Source organism: Lonchura striata, chromosome 3, assembly GCF_050655825.1.
Source record: "Lonchura striata isolate lonStrDom1 chromosome 3, ASM5065582v1, whole genome shotgun sequence".
Lineage (NCBI taxonomy): Eukaryota > Metazoa > Chordata > Aves > Passeriformes > Estrildidae > Lonchura > Lonchura striata.
The window spans coordinates 10,326,580-10,342,846 of record NC_140705.1 but is presented as its reverse complement, the minus strand read 5'-3'; the positions used below and the strand labels follow the sequence as shown (position 1 = coordinate 10,342,846).

General features: G+C 38.1%; 1 protein-coding gene across 3 annotated transcripts in view; it reads right to left on the bottom strand.

Annotated features, from left to right (window-relative positions):
- The window catches only part of WDR35 (WD repeat domain 35), a 41,541-nt gene extending 27,129 nt beyond the window's left edge, over positions 1-14,412 (bottom strand). The window contains exons 1-11 of one of the 3 annotated variants that reach the window (XM_085574502.1): positions 13,198-14,412; positions 12,957-13,074; positions 12,045-12,116; positions 10,637-10,729; positions 9,428-9,556; positions 9,081-9,214; positions 7,324-7,489; positions 7,082-7,227; positions 4,937-5,062; positions 2,293-2,478; positions 1,711-1,743 (exon numbers count right to left, since the gene is read on the bottom strand). In XM_085574502.1, the coding sequence (XP_085430628.1) occupies positions 1,711-1,743; positions 2,293-2,478; positions 4,937-5,062; positions 7,082-7,227; positions 7,324-7,489; positions 9,081-9,214; positions 9,428-9,556; positions 10,637-10,729; positions 12,045-12,116; positions 12,957-12,966 (1,095 nt within the window). In that variant the 5' untranslated portion in view covers positions 12,967-13,074; positions 13,198-14,412. The remainder of the gene's footprint in view (positions 1-1,710; positions 1,744-2,292; positions 2,479-4,936; positions 5,063-7,081; positions 7,228-7,323; positions 7,490-9,080; positions 9,215-9,427; positions 9,557-10,636; positions 10,730-12,044; positions 12,117-12,956; positions 13,075-13,197) is intronic. The other 2 variants (XM_021525353.4, XM_021525354.4) reach the window with 2 other exon arrangements.
- Between the last annotated feature and the right edge of the window lie 1,855 nt (positions 14,413-16,267).

Sequence of the window (16,267 nt, the reverse complement as noted above, 5' to 3'; positions counted from 1 at the left end):
GCTGCTGGGTGAGGCACAGGCTGCACTGAGAACATTTCCAGGCATGGTACACCCCTGACTCAGGGATTTAGTTCTCATCAGCTGCTCATGCAAAAGATAATCTAATAAACTCCCAGCAGTTAGGATCTTTGTTCTATCCTTTGCAGATCTCCATCTCCTTGAACCTCCAAGAGGGTAACAGTGCAGGGAGAATAAGGCTCTCCCTCTGCCCTGCAGTATCATAGGTACTACAGAAGTGATGAGGGGTTTTTTTTAAGTTTTTCCTTTCTTATAATCTCACTGAGGAAGGCTTTAATAGCACAGTTACCTCAGAGACTGGGCTGTTAAATTCAGGAAGATGCAAATAAATAACAATTTGCTCAACAATAATGCTTCATTGTTGTAGTTCTTCAGGTCTAATCAAGGATTAAATACCTTAATGATTATTGTATAGGGAAATGCCTTGAATGAGAATTGTGGAAGTTAAGGAGCAACTTTTACTGTTGAGGCTTTAACCTTAAAATAAAATAAATAAAATACACCAGGCTACCAAAATGTGAATTACCCATGAGCCATTACCCTGACTTTCCTGGAAATGAAAGATAATTAGTTTTTCATGGCTCTTTCACCTCCTGAACAATCTATGTCATTGTGGTATGTGACTACAGTAACTGTACTGCTACCCTTTTAAACTGATAGATTGACATCTTATGCATCACACAAGAGCAGCTCAATTTAGCTTTTCATCTACCATAAGAACTTCATTCTTCCAAAGAAAAAGACCTGAACATGGATTTCTTTTTATTAAGTTTTTTTTTTCTGGTTTGACCACTAGTAAGTATCTTACAAAAATAGTATTTTTCTTTGTTCATGCGTTTAACTTTCCACCAGCATTCTCAAATTTCTATTTTCAAAAAAAAAAATGTTCTTTTGCCTGTGTAAGAAAACACACATGGCTTTTTTCACTCTTTAGTTTTTATTTCCATAATGTTTACATTAATTCTTCTCTGGTAAATTATCCCCACATTCAGTCGACAATAAATTTTTCTTTTATGCCCTATCTAGTAATTTCTGAGACTCCAAGTCAGCCAATCAGAGCCAGTCAAGGAGTAATGCAGTAACAGTATCCAAGACAGGCTATATGACCCACACACAGTGGTGCCAGGGCAGGGAGATTCCACTGGCTGATTTATCCAGCCTTGTTATGGATATCAACATGAAGTCCTTCTTAATTTACTGACACATCTACTTGCAATATTTTCAAACAGGTCCTGCTGAAATTAAGTCTTTATTTCTCCCATTAGCTATTGCTTAAATTCTGCCATTTTTAAACCACAATTCTAATGACCAAAATCTCTTGTAAACCAAATCAGTTTTTCAGACAACTCTAATGAACTGCTACCCATAAGCCTATGCACTTCATTTCCTAAAACCTGGCAACTCACAGTGTTAATAATTACACTGGAACCATTTCAAAACAAATGATAGGTCCTTACTATCTGTAATTTTCAGGTGGCAAAATTAAATCTCTTATTTATGCTGAATAGAGTTATACTACATCTCTCCACTGTTTCCTCCTTTAAAATTATAATTCAGAAAAAAACTATTTTATTGCACTCAACTTCACCAAATGTTTATGGCCACAATCCTATGTTTTCAGTCCATATGACAGTATAACATTTCTAGCACAATGAAGCAAAGCAGCACTACATCATGTTTGAGGTTTTTTACCATGGCACCAAATGACTCTGTCTCCTGTTCCTCCTTTGTAAGCAATATATAAGTGATACAGAAAATAATTCTGAAATGATTACACAGGAAAAATCATGTAACAGTATCACACTAACAGAACATTCATTAACCAAAGAATACATTTATCAATTGTGATTACACATAAATTAATAAACAAAGAAGTTTGCAGTAAAATATAACTTACATTGCCTAAAAAATTGCACCTTTTTTTCCCATTTCTGACTGATGAAATATTCATTACCATTCTGATGCTTTTACCTTGTCTCTGGAGAACTGTTCCAAATATTTCTGAAGAAACATTCATCTGGAAGGTTGCAGTTTTTATTAGGTTACTAATGGCTACAAGGAGCTGATCTGTAGATGCAGTTACTTTGAATCAGCTACTTTGTTGTTTGTTGGGATTCTGTGTTTTTGAACACTGAGCCCATTCATGCCATCCTGTCAAATGACAACTGACACAACTCTAAGGCAGATTCAGACTTTTACATTTCATCTTATTCCAGCTGTAAAGAACTGACATGTGGAACAGAGCATTTCAAGTGAAATTAAGACAGATTTTACCTGAGGCTGATTTTCATCTGCTTTAGTTGCTAAAACACAGAAGTCCCCATAAGTTGTTATGGAAATAAGGCTCTTGACATATTTCACATATTTCTCATTGTTTTTTGTGTCCCAGAAGACTACACAGCACTCTGGGCGCTCCGCTCGGGTATAGGCGTAAACAACGGTATTGGAACAGTAACCCCACTGCCAAGAAAGACAATGTTCATAAAACCAGTCAGAAACTGTAAGAATTCAATAATTAATTGTTCCAGCCATTAAAGAGTTTATTTCATATAAACAATTAGTATTTAATATTTCCTACCTGTCAAGTGACAAACTGATTTATTATGAGAATACAGCTCACATAATAAGATACTGGAATAATATTGAACTGGCAAAAGGTTTTCTACCACAGCAAGCTTTTCCTATCACCTTCAGGACTGAAGGATCAACCTTAAAATGTGACAAGATCTCACTTTGCCCTGTTTCCTCCTTGTTCAGCAGGTATAGAGGTGTATTTATGTAGTTCAGCAGGTATTCAGAAAAACCAAGTCTGATGATGGTTTTCACCATGAAAATGCTTGCTTTGTGACTACTGATTCAGAAACCTGAAGTTCATTTCCCAAAGGAAATACAATAAATACCTTAAACAGTGCAATTCTAGAAGCAAACAAAAATAAGCAATTATACAGGAGCACTGTAATAACTAACATCACCTCTTCCTTATTAGTATCATGAGAAAACCCCTCCCTTCCTCCCAGAAGAATGTAATTACTTCTATGTAACAAGTAGGAGAAAGGGCAAAAAGGCAAAAGAAACAGAATATACATGAGAATGCATTTTAACTGATTTAAAGTACAAAATATAATAATGAAAATCCTTTCTAATACAAGAGAACCAGAAAATAGAAAGGAGGTGAAGCTGTCAAATAAATGAGACAAAACAAAACACTTAAATATGACAATGCAATTGCAGAAAACCTAATAGAATTCTCTGCATCGGTATCTACTAGAGAGGGAGAAGAGAGAGCTTATTGGCAAGAGAGGCTCCCACACTCCTCAGGAAATGAAACCAAAGTGATAAACTACAGCATCAACAGAAGAACTTCTGAAATAGACCTGTAAACTCTAAATTAGTAATGCAACTCCATGCAAACTATGAATAGTTTAAAAAAAGATCAGCTCAATTCATAGTTTTTGCTGTCATGTTAATTTAAAACTTCTTTTCTCTTATTATGGCTTATTGAAAAATAGAGGAAAACAGATTATTCAGTAGATTGGTAATGTGACATTAACTCTTCATCTCCAGGTCATTAATTCCAATCCAGCATAACGTAATTACAGCTTTGAATCACTCCCATTTAATGACTGTCACCTTTTAGAATATGTAGCTCCTAAAATGGAGTCACTTATATTACCAAAACATAGTAGAAGTATTTGTTGAAGGAAAACATGTATCATTCAACATAAAAATATTTAACATTGAAATAGAGTACACTACTTAGGAGTTTATTTACAGAAATAAATTAATTTGAACATCTCTTTCCTTTTCAATTGTGCAAAATGGAAAAAAAAATGAGCTTACACATGCAGTTCCTGAAACAGAAGTTTCAAAGTATTATTAATTTGCAAACTGTGCCAGATCTTGAAACACACATGGTCTCCTAGATACTGATGAGTTTAAGAAAAAGCAACAGGCCTGTGTTCCAGCTGTTGCACATCTCCCAGAATAAACATTAGGTAGCGTTTCCTGCAAGACTAATTTCCAGCTCAGATTTCCAAAGTCTTTTCCAGAATATTTACAACAAACTAATTGAAAAGGCTTCCTAGCATATTTGTGTTTACAACTCCCTGACTAAAATACATTTCAATATAGCTGCAGGATGTTTTGCACTCTCTCTAATTACAGTGGCTACACACTGATGATTAAAGAACATATTCTGTGCTGTGAAAAGAAGTATATAATACTCTATACTGGATAGTAATTGCTATTATTTGTTAAGCTGTACGTTTAAATTAAATAGTTTTAATTCCTAAAAAAAAAACACCAAATGAAAAAACTCAGGTGGTAAACAAGATAAAAGATTATTTAGAATTAGATGATAGACACTTGTAAGAAGTATACTGGGAACTGAAATGTAAGCAGGAAGTACATCTATCAGGTTGCATTCACTCCTATTGTTCAGGTGTCTACTCAACTTTCCAGGCTCAAATGAATAATTCACCACTAAAAAAAATGGCAGTAAGGTAAGAAACAACTCCCATGGTATGGCTCAGCCCAACCTAGTCAACCAAACAGCAATGAAAACACAGTAGCCTTACCTAATGACATCCTCAACTCCTACCAAATTCAGAATCGTGCCCAGTTCTGTTTCCTTACTGTGCAAATGAAACTCCAAATGCATTGTGAAGGCAATGGCTAAGTCACTGCATCACCAAGACAGACCCTCACATTCCACTAAAACTGTAAGTCAGTAGTGTTGATGAAGCTGCAATAGTAAGTGAAGCACTAGTTTCATATATATATATATGTATACACACATATGTATGTATGTATGTATGTGTGTATGTATATTAGTGGAAGCTTCTTTTTTAACCTGATCGGAAAGAGAAAAAGAAACAGGAAACTTATTAATACAATTAAGTTTCACATTACTACATACCTTGTAATGTGGACGAATGTTTGCAAAATATATATAATGATCAACAGCAAGTGCAATTTTCAGTCCACCTCCCTCCCAGGACAAGGAAGAAATCTGTTTGCCAGGAACTTTCAGTGTACGTAAGTGCTTGGTTAGAACAAGGGAAGAAAAAGATTCGGATTTATCACAGGAAAGCCACTCTGAAATACATAAATTACAGTTTTGATAGTTGTTGAAAAAAAACCCTATAGATATTCTTTACAGTACCCCATAACAATTCTCAAATTGCAATACATATGCAAAGAAAGAGAGATACTTAAGGTGTACACCATAAAGTGTTCCTTCACCTCAGGTATGGTTTGTTGTTTTTTAATTTTGTTTTATTTGTCCAGAGAGAAAGAAACAACAGGACTCAGTGATAGTTCAAGCTTGAAGAAATAAACAGTAGATAATGACAGTATAAACATTATTCCCCTTGGTTGGTAATTTGAATCACCTTTATGATTTCAGTCACACTTAAAACCCAGAAGTAGTTCTGATCCTGACACGCCTCAGAAGTTTCACTGACAGTGGAAGTGTTTTAGTCAGTTCATAAACAACACTCTTAACTACAGCTGATAGTTTAAACAAATAAAAACATATCCCTACTCTATGTCAAGAGCATGCAATTAATTAGCTGCAGAGGTACACAATTTTCACTAAAGCAATGGACATTTTCCTCTTCTCTGTCCCCTTTCCAAAAGAATCTAAGAAAGGCAGGTTGAACACTTTCCATCTTTTTTCAAATAACTTTATTTTGCTGAAGAATTTTTAATTGAATGAAGGAAACAATTAGTAAAAAAATAATTTGAAAAGCTATAATGTTAGTCCCACAGAGCACTTCTTTGTGGGTACCTTTTTAGGTGCAAATAATATAGATATATGTAGTAAAAGATACACTTAGTACTATTTATTGTACATTTTTGAATAATCTTAGGCCTTAAAAAATACATTTTACTGAGTAGAACATTGATGCTCAGGTCTAACTCTCCTTTTGAGTACCTATTTTGTGCCTTTGATCAGATGAAATACCAAATCAAAATACCGCTCACACATTATTCACGGAAAATACCATCTTCCAAAAAGTGAAGTCCATATCTGAGTATCAGAACGAATACAAAACAATTCTAAAACCTGAAGAATTTACTTCTGAACACTAACTACAAAATCTGCAACATCAGTTTCAGTTCCTTCAAAGGACACTAGCAACCAGAGATGCAACATTATTGCCAAAACCTTTGGTTTCATTAAATCCTTTCAACTAAGGCAACCCCTACACATGATGTTGGATCTTAACCCCCTTCACAGCGCAGCTCAGAGCTGGCCAGTACTTCCTCTGTACAAAGGACAAACTTCATCACACTCTGATACATAACACTAACTTACTAATTTTCAGCTATATTATTAAGAAGGAACAGGATATTACCTAGCAAGGCAAAAATAGCACAACAAAAAATACATTGACCAGGTGTCTCTCAACTATCAAACACTTAATCTGCTATAATAAAAAGCCAGGATGGACAAAACCATTTACAAAATAATAGCCACAACAGCCAAATGAAGAAGTTTAGGAAAAAAAATTTGCTTTTCTGAAGTTTCTGAGCCATTGCTTTTACTGATACAGGATGCCTTTTTGCCACTTTTACAGATTCCATATAAAAGAGCAAACACCAACTATTTAATACCAATACTCATTCACCGCTGTATTTTCAGGCTTCTAATCTAGAGATGCCCAGGTCTCTTACACAGCTGGTGTAGAAAGACAAGTACTTCTGGATTTGACACACAGATGTTGACATCTTGACTGCTGCCTAAGCTCCAAACTGCTTATCCTCCACAGTCTCATCTCAGGAATCTGGTGTTAGAAGTTAAGACACCACACTTATCTATCACTAGTGTTTTGAGAGGCACTTGGCATTTTCACACTGGCCACTATGCTGCTGCTCCAAAAGGGTAAGTGGTCCTGTTTCCAGATCCTTGTGGATATCCTATATGGATACCTCAGAGCACTAAACACCAACATTTTGGTATCTAAATTCCACCAGCAATGCTCTGTAGCAAAATGCAATAAAATTTAGAAAGAAGAAAAAAACCCAAACATTTACACTACATATCAAATATTTTTACCTCACCAAAGGGAGTGTAGAACTGCACAACATTAATATCTTTATCTTGAGAAGCTGCTTTGAGGGAGCCTGCCAGTGCCAGAATGCTTCCATTGGAGTTCCACTGAATACACACGACATTGATACCAGCATCAATCAAAACAGGATCTAGTTTTTAAGGAATAAACATTAAAAATATCAACACAAGTAGACATTTTGGGTCAAGAGAAGCTCAGTAACTTGCACCCTACATTTTGTACCTACTGTAGTCATTCTCATCTCTCATTATCTGGCATCTCCCATTATCATAACAGACAGCAAGGCAAGGGCAGTTGGGTTCAATGTAGCCTTGGGTACCATGGTACCAGTGTATCCCAGCAATGCTGAAGGTTCCAGTTAAATTCACCAAACAACTCAGCCTCATTTTCACCTGCACAAAAATGGTTAAAGTCATATAAAACATGTTACTTAAAGAATAATTTATATCTTGACTGACACTTGCAAAAGATGAGATGTTTACGCAAAATTCTTTTCCTGTCCCAAGAAAGATTTTGAAGTTCTCAGAATTTTATGGGTTTGAAAAACTTCCTTATATAATCAAACCCAGTTCAGACATACAAAAACATATATTTTTAACTACAAAGAAGTACTCTAATGTTGGCATTTTCATTCTTTGAAAAGTAAATTAAAAACAAAGAAAACAAACAACATAAAAAAGCCACCACTCACACATGTGTATAGACACAAGAAACCCCCTGGAACACTGCAAAAAAAAAATTATTATTTCAAACCATTCCTAGGCACAATATTTGAAAACAACAACAACAAAAAAACCACCAACAATGAAAATAACAAAACAAAAAAAATTGTTTGCTTTTTCTGGACTAAAGTTTGCTGGATAACATATAAAAATAGCTGGAAATAAGTAGTGTCCAAATTAGAACACCAATTAAGAGAACTTTTGCAATAACTAGCCCAGAATACCTGGTAGCACAAGTGAGGATTTGTCTGAAAGATAAGAGTATTTCTGAATCAATTCCAAGAGGAATGCCAGGTAAATTATGGGAGAGAGGGGGAGAGGGAGAGAGAGCACGAACATATATATTGTTGATATAGTGGGGGAAATGACAGTAAATTATTTGAAGAATTTCAGTAATTTGTAGCAGTTGGGAATACCATGACTCATACAGTGTGAAAAAAGAATGATACAGTGGGAGGAAAAAAGAAAAGAAAATGGGAAGAGTAGCAGACACTTTCCTAGGAAGGTAATGGAAAGGAGAAGAAAATTCACCACATTAGGCATTTAAAAGTTAAGAACATGGTCCCAGATACACTGGTTTTAAAGACAGTGTTTTACTTAGCATTTTGGTATAGTCATATTCCAATACTTTAAGTAGATAAAAATAAATAACTAACTCTAGATTGCAGGAATTCAACACTATACTATAGCTATTTCCTTCTATTTTTCTACACACTACCAGGATTTCTCTAAAGAATAATAGGAGCAATAGGAAAATAAACTATTGCTTTTTCTAAAAGCATGCTAATGCTTTAAGAAGCAGAAGCTGTAAGAAAACAATATCCTTTAAGCCAGCATTAGTTCCTACAAATAATGAAAGGAGGAAAAAAACAACAGCTAAAAATATTAAATCTGACCTATCATCACAAACATCTTTGAAAGTAAAGATTTTCAGATGTCTTAAAGAGTATAACTTAATTTCAGCTACTTTTACATACATATTCAGTAACTATTGCAAGGCTGAAAGGTATTAGTTGATGTGATAATCATTTAGCTACCAAAAAAAAAATAATTATAATAAAAAGCTGCAGAACTCTTGAATAAAAGCTCTGTGCAGGAAGCTGTCCAGTTCTTAGGACTGATGTCCACCAATTAAACAAACATTAAATAAAGAGGAAGTGAGCTTTTATGCCTGTCGAAGTCAATCATAATCCTTATAAATAATTATTATTATATCCTGATGTTATGATCATAATACTTAATTATATCACAATGAACTTACAATAAAATTTCCCTGATTGTCATAAATGTGAATCTCTCCATTTGCCATTCCAAAGAGTAAAATTTTGCTATTGGAGGACCAGGCCACATGGCACAGGTGGGTGCCTTTCAAGTCTTTTCCCCAGATGCGATTGCCTGGAACAGAACATTGACTGCCCTTAATAAATATAACACAAAATTAAAGGCAGGATGCAAGCAACCAGTGTAAAAACTAAAACAGCTGAAGTCAAAGCAACAATTAGTAAGTAACTATTAATTGTATTTACCTAGAGAAACAGAGCCACTGTGTACGTGGCTACAAACAATTTTGTGTGATAGCACAACAATTAGTAGGGCTTAAAATCTTACCATCCACTGATCCAACAATCACAGCTCCATCTTCATATACAATACAGATCTTCTGTCCATCAGCATTCCAGCTCATACTTCGAACCACTGATTTATTTCTGTTGTTAATCATCTCTTCATACCAAGAACCTATCAGAAGTGAAAGAAAAGCTGAGTTACACTTGTGATTTGACAAATCTCTAGAGGTCTCAGGGTACATGCTAATCACTGAACTGCCCTTTCAGTAAAAGTCTAGCAAGACTACAGCACAGTGTCCCCAGAAGACACAGACACAGTTACTGTGAAACCCATGGGAGCTGCACATTTCCAAAGCCAACAGTGATGAATGAGGGCTGAGAAAGGAGAGCCAAAGTCCAAGAGGGGCCTACAGAAAGAGCTCTGTGCTTAAGTAATTTCAGAACTGACAATAAAATAGGAAACATAAACCAAGGGAACAACTGGCTTTGCTAGGAATAGGTAAAAAGTAATTTACTGATTATTTTCCAAAATGAAAAGATTTGTGTGACAGTAGCCACAATGTATCAGCCAGAAAGACTTTTATTCTTTACTCTTGAAATGAGAAGAAAAGCTAAAATTTTATTTGTTTCCATTTTTCATTAAACTAAGATTCCCAAGAGAACAGGAAAACTCTTTATTTTCTTTTTTTTCCCCACGTGTTGGAAAGTGGTTACCTTGACTGTGAGGTCTGCTGGCTTTCAAACGAATTCCAGTGAACCACAGTATATGTGTGTGTGAAAGGGTCAAGAGCAATAAAAGATAATTATAGTCATATAGTGGTTAGTCATATTGGTTCACTACCTTAAACACTTCTAAAGATAGTTTTTGTGAGAGCATTGAATTGATGCTTTATGCAGTGTTGATAAGTTTTTGTAGTCACATGTTTGTGCTTACTGCACAATATATTTTTCCTATTTTATTTCAAGCAAGAGAGATAAAAAATTTAGAGCAGTTTATCAAGCAAAAGGCTAAGTACTGATATCTTCATCTACAGCAGCTCTGCAGGAAAAGCACCTTGTCACATGAGGCTACACTATAAAAAATATAGACAAGTATTACAATAAAACTTGAAAATGGTTTTTAAACTATTTTGAGCTATACAATCTGCAAAATAAAAACTCTGAAAAACAGCAGTAAAAAGTGCAAGTGAGGAAAAAAATATTTCTCATGACACAGAATATTATCCCATCTCGAGTTTATCCTGCAGAATACCTCTGTACATCATCCACACAATGATGAGGCCATTTTGATCACTGGTAGTCAATTTCTGATACTGTTCATTCCATGTCACAACCTGCACAAAACCTAGAAAGTGATAAAAAGCTTTTTATTGGCATTATTTAAGTAGTTAATAAAAAATACAACATCCAACTTAATCAACTTGGAACTTTTCAGAAGTTTACATTGCTGACTTTGATTTAGTTGAAGGCTTCTTTCAGTGTCATTTCCTCTTTCAAAATTTTGCTCAAGAGCTCCTTTTGCTTCTGTATTCACCCACTGCAGTAACATCCTCTCCAAATCCTGCTCAGTGCTGATTCCATACCCAAAACCCTGGTTTTGCAGTTTCTGACCACCTCTGACACTCTGGGACACTGACAAAATTTTACAGTTGTAAGAAATGTGGGGTTTTTCTTCCTCTTAGTAGTCTGATCCTCACTATCACTGCACATATAAAATAGAATCTCCCTGACAATTACCCAAAAGAGCACTCTACACACAAATCCTTCAGACCCTCAAGCTTCATATGGGATCCCACTCACAAATATTTCAAACATGTTTGAACTTTTATCAGTTCCATACTGCAGATCAAATTGTATCACACTTTCTCCTCTCCTCACTGCTGGGTACCCATTTTCTCTGTATCCTTTCCATTTTTAGTGTTTCAGTCAAGAACATTATCAACTGATGTAATCAAAGATATTCTGATTGTCAGGGATTTTTAAGGTAATAGTAATCTATTTCAGGATTGAAGACACCCATTTAAAGAATTCATTAAATCAATTCTTCACAATTAATTTGTTCCAATCCTATTTAATTACGCCCTTAAAATAACCTGACTCTTGGCAGATTTCAACTGCAAGTCCTCATTAAAAAGTCCCCTCCCTCAAATAATGCAAGGATTTTAGCATCCTCTTCAAATCCCATTGTCCATGGCTGATGACCATTCAACATTTCACATGGGAGAAGTCCTCCCTAATTTTGCTGCATTCAATTTTTACTTTCACACATTAGACTTCAGCTTGCTTTCTAACCTCTCTAAATTTTGTACCCTGCAGTCTATGCATATACACATTCTGTAATTTGCCAATAAAGGGGAAAATTACCATATATTTAACACAGAAATCAAGTTTACTGAACCAATTTTCATTTCTTCAGAAGAAAATGGAAAGCAACTGTAACACATAATCTCACAGACATTATTAAAAAGAAAACCCAAACAGCCTTATTCAAGATAACATAGTAAAACTATACAGCCAAGCTGTTACATACCATGCTGAATACTCACAACCTTTATTTTGGATTTACAATAAAAAGTTATACCAAAATTACCCTATCAGCTTCACAAAATCTTGTATTTTTGTTCTAACTAAAAGTAGACCAAATGCCCAAATACACTTACCACTATGACCTTCAAGGGTCTGAGTCACAGAAATGTTGTTAGGAGCTGCTAGTCCCTTTATCTTTGCCTCATCTACAAAATAACACAATTCACTATGAAAATAAACCTAACAAAGCATACATGTTACCATGTTTCTATGAATACTGAAGCTCTAATCACTATTTACATAGATTAACTGAACCACTTAGAAAGAAGTACATAGTAACTGCAGGATGAAATTTCTACCCCTCAGTTCCATGTGTTTGCTATTCACATCTGTCATCCAAATTGATACCTGCCTTATGGTCTAGCAGTTTTTCAGGGAAAAAAAGTCAACACAACAAACAAATAAACAAACAAAACAACAAAAAAAATCAAACCTCAAACCTCACAACAACATCTATGGTTATCACATTTTGTTACATTCAGGAAAAAAAGTTTAAAAATTTTTGAAAATGGATTTTACTTTTCCTGGAACATATTTATTCAAAAGAAAATACATAGCTTTCTCCATAAAATAATTAAGATAGTAAAAAACATTCAGATAAAATCAATCAATAACAAGGTAAGTTCCAAAATAAAGAGGAAGCTTACACAAAAATAATTAATTATATGCCCTGGAAAAAAATGAAGCAGCACTGAAGAAAACTTCAGCAGATATAATGGGTAGACAAGTTATTTGTGTGCCAGGTAAGGCCAGCTTGAGAAAAACTGTACACATAAGACAGTGATGAAAAAAATCTGATGTTAGAAGAAATACATAATAGCTACATACAGATTTTAAAACACATGCAATATTGTCAAGTAGCTCGGGGAAGAAGTTATGCTTAAGAGTGGTGGGTTTTGTCCTTAAGGTAAAAATTTTTAAAACGAAAAAGAAACCCTAAACAAGAAGAAAAAAATAAACAAGAACAAACACACACACACATTTACCTGTTTGCATTTCTAATTTTATAACTTTCAGTAATCCATCCTCTCCACCACAGGCTATGAAACCTTGGGTCTTATTCCAGGAAATACATTTTAATCGAATATTACCAGGAATTGCAATCTGAAAAAGAAGTATTTTGTATCTCTACACAATTTCGATAATAAGTCATTTTATTTTACATTGTCTATCTGAACACCTCAGAGACACCTATAATAGCACAAGAGATAAATTTATTTATATTACCAGATCTGTACATGAAAAAAAGAGAGAAGACAGAACTGCAAGCACTGGTGAAACTGTGCCACCCTCAAGCAATTGAACTCACGCAGTGAATGATAATACCAGGACACCTGCAGGGTGTGCTGAGCAACAAAAACAGGCGACAGGGCTCACACAGCGCGCAGGGCTTCGGTCCCCAGCGGAAAAGCCGCGTCCAAAGCCCATCGGGGGAAAATCTGCGGAGCAACGGGAGAGCGAAGGAGCCCCGGGCCAGGCCGAGGGACCCGGGACACAGCGGGACAGAGAGAGACAGAGCGGGATAGAGCGGGACAGAGAGGGACAGAGAGGGACAGAGAGGGACAGAGAGGGGCAGAGAGGGGCAGAGAGGGGCAGAGAGGGGCAGAGAGGGGCAGAGAGGGATAGAGCGGGACAGAGCGGGACAGAGAGGGACAGAGCGGGGCAGAGAGGGACACAGCGGGGCAGAGAGGGACAGAGAGGGACAGAGGGGGACAGAGCGGGACAGAGCGGGGCAGAGAGGGGCAGAGAGGGGCAGAGAGGGGCAGAGAGGGGCAGAGGGGGACAGAGAGGGACAGAGAGGGGCAGAGCGGGATAGAGCGGGACAGAGCGGGGCAGAGCGGGGCAGAGCGGGACAGAGCGGGGCAGAGAGGGACAGAGGGGGACAGGGCAGGACAGAGGGGGACAGAGAGGGACAGAGAGGGGCAGAGAGGGACAGAGAGGGGCAGAGAGGGACAGAGAGGGGCAGAGAGGGACAGAGAGGGACAGAGCGGGATAGAGCGGGACAGAGAGGGACAGAGAGGGACAGAGAGGGACAGAGAGGGGCAGAGAGGGGCAGAGAGGGACAGAGCGGGATAGAGCGGGACAGAGCGGGGCAGAGCGGGGCAGAGCGGGACAGAGAGGGGCAGAGAGGGACAGAGAGGGGCAGAGAGGGACAAAGAGGGGCAGAGAGGGACACAGCGGGGCACAGCGGGGCACATCAGGCAGCGCTCCGCCAGCGCCGCACCCTGCCCGGCCGGGAGAGCCCCGAGCTCCCCTCAGACCCCGCGGGCTCCGCGCTCCCCATCCCCGGGACTCCCCGGGGCAGCTCCCCCTGCCCGAGAGCCGCCTGCCCTCCGCCGCCCCGGCAGCACCTTCTTGCACAGGTAGATGAACATCGCGGCAGCCGCCCGGGCCGGCCCCACAGCAGCGCGGCCGAGCCGGCGCCGCGTCCCCCCGGCAACCGCCCGCGGAAATGGCGCCGCTTCCGGGGGCGCGGCCGGCGCCATCCGCGGGAGCGGGGCTGCGCCGTGAGGGCAGCTCCGGCCCGCGGCCCGGGAGCGCTCAGCTTGGTTACAAAGCACTGCCAGGTCGTTAATAAAGGTCACGCTGCGTGTACACGAAGAAAAATACCAACGTTTGTGAACCTCAGCTTGTCCGCGCACGGTGTTTGTAGTGTAACTTACATCAAGATGGAATCATAGAATGGTTTGGTTGGAAGGGAATTCAAAGACCATGTAGATCCCGTCCCCCTGCCGTGGGCAGGGACACCTTCCACTGGGCTGGGCTGCTCCCCATCCAGCCTGGCCTTGAGCACTGCCAGTGACCGGACACCCACGGGGCTCCGTGCAAGAGCCTCACCACCCCCGCAGTAACTAATGTCTTCCTAATGCATCACCCAGACCTGCCCTCCTTCAGTTTAAAGGCAGTCTTCATCAAAAACGAAGGAAACTTAGCCAATGAAACAGAGAACAACTAACAAGCTCTTGGTGGTGTTGAGGTATTAGAAAGATAAATTACTTGTCATTGATACTGCCATGTTCAAATTTACAGCTGGATGTTTTGATGATCTCAGACCTAGGGGGAGGTTAATAAAGCTTAGGAAGAAGGATGTCACACTGATAATGGACACAAAGAATGCAGAGTTTATGGGCCACAAGGCCCACATTTGGCAGAGCTCCCAAGGTAAGAAAGAAATTAATAAAGTTAACTCAGCATTGCGTGACAATCAGCTCAGACTACGTAAGGGGTAATTCCAGCAGGGGCAGATTGCAACCATCGGACCCAAGAAACCCACCAGCCCAAAAGAAAAGAAACACTGAGCATGTGGACTAATTAACATGAGAAGCAAGAGAATCATGAACCAACAGAAGGTAGAACACTAAATAAAAGAACTATGTAACTTGTAGCACTATGTAACTCCAGCACCCATTGGGCTTTTGGTCAGGGATTGTGCAAGTATCTCCTCATCCAGGAGCGGGTAATAGATGCAAAGATGCAACATATGAAGTGATTATATAAAATAAGAAGAAGGGTTGATATAATATTGTGGAATTGGTATCCTGTAGTAGAATTTTGGAACACTTATACATGCTTGAGAGTGACAAGTGGAATGTATGAAGTCATGGTTAAAAAACATTCTCTTTTAGGTAGCAATGTGGAATGGGGCAATCACTTAATCCTTCTCCTTGTTCTCCTTTAGGATGTATTTTGAATCATTGGGACAAGTTTAGTGGAGAGCTTCTTACAAAGTGGAAGTTAAAGGAATACTGTACTCAGTGGTGGCCAAAATATAAACTGGATAGTGATGAAAAGTGGACAGAAATGGGAATATTAAATTATAATAACATGCTACAACTGTTGTTTTGCAGAAGATTGGATAAGCAGGATGAAATCTTGTGTGTGGATTTATTTTTCTCATTGAGGAATGGTCATAAAACAAGAAAGAAATGCAGGTTATTGGCAACTGATTCAAATGTGTTAATGATGATGGAAGAGAAAAAGAAATTATCTTGTTGCTGTTTGGCTTGTAGTACAGGGAAAAGGTATCTGAAAGTGGGTATTGAGGAAGAAGGTGTACAACTGTTGGTTTCTCTGAGAAAAAATCAGAGGATAGTGATAATTGGGACCAGAAAGTACTGCTGGTAAGACTGGAGGAAGTGATGCATTTAGTCCAATTGGGGTTGAATTTGGATGCACCAAAACCATTTTCAAAAAGTTCCCTCTTCAACCACTGATTTGATACATTGGAAGGAGTCTGCCAGGCTGTACTAAGAAATCCAGAAAAATTTGAAATTCTGTATGGTACACAAGATAATGT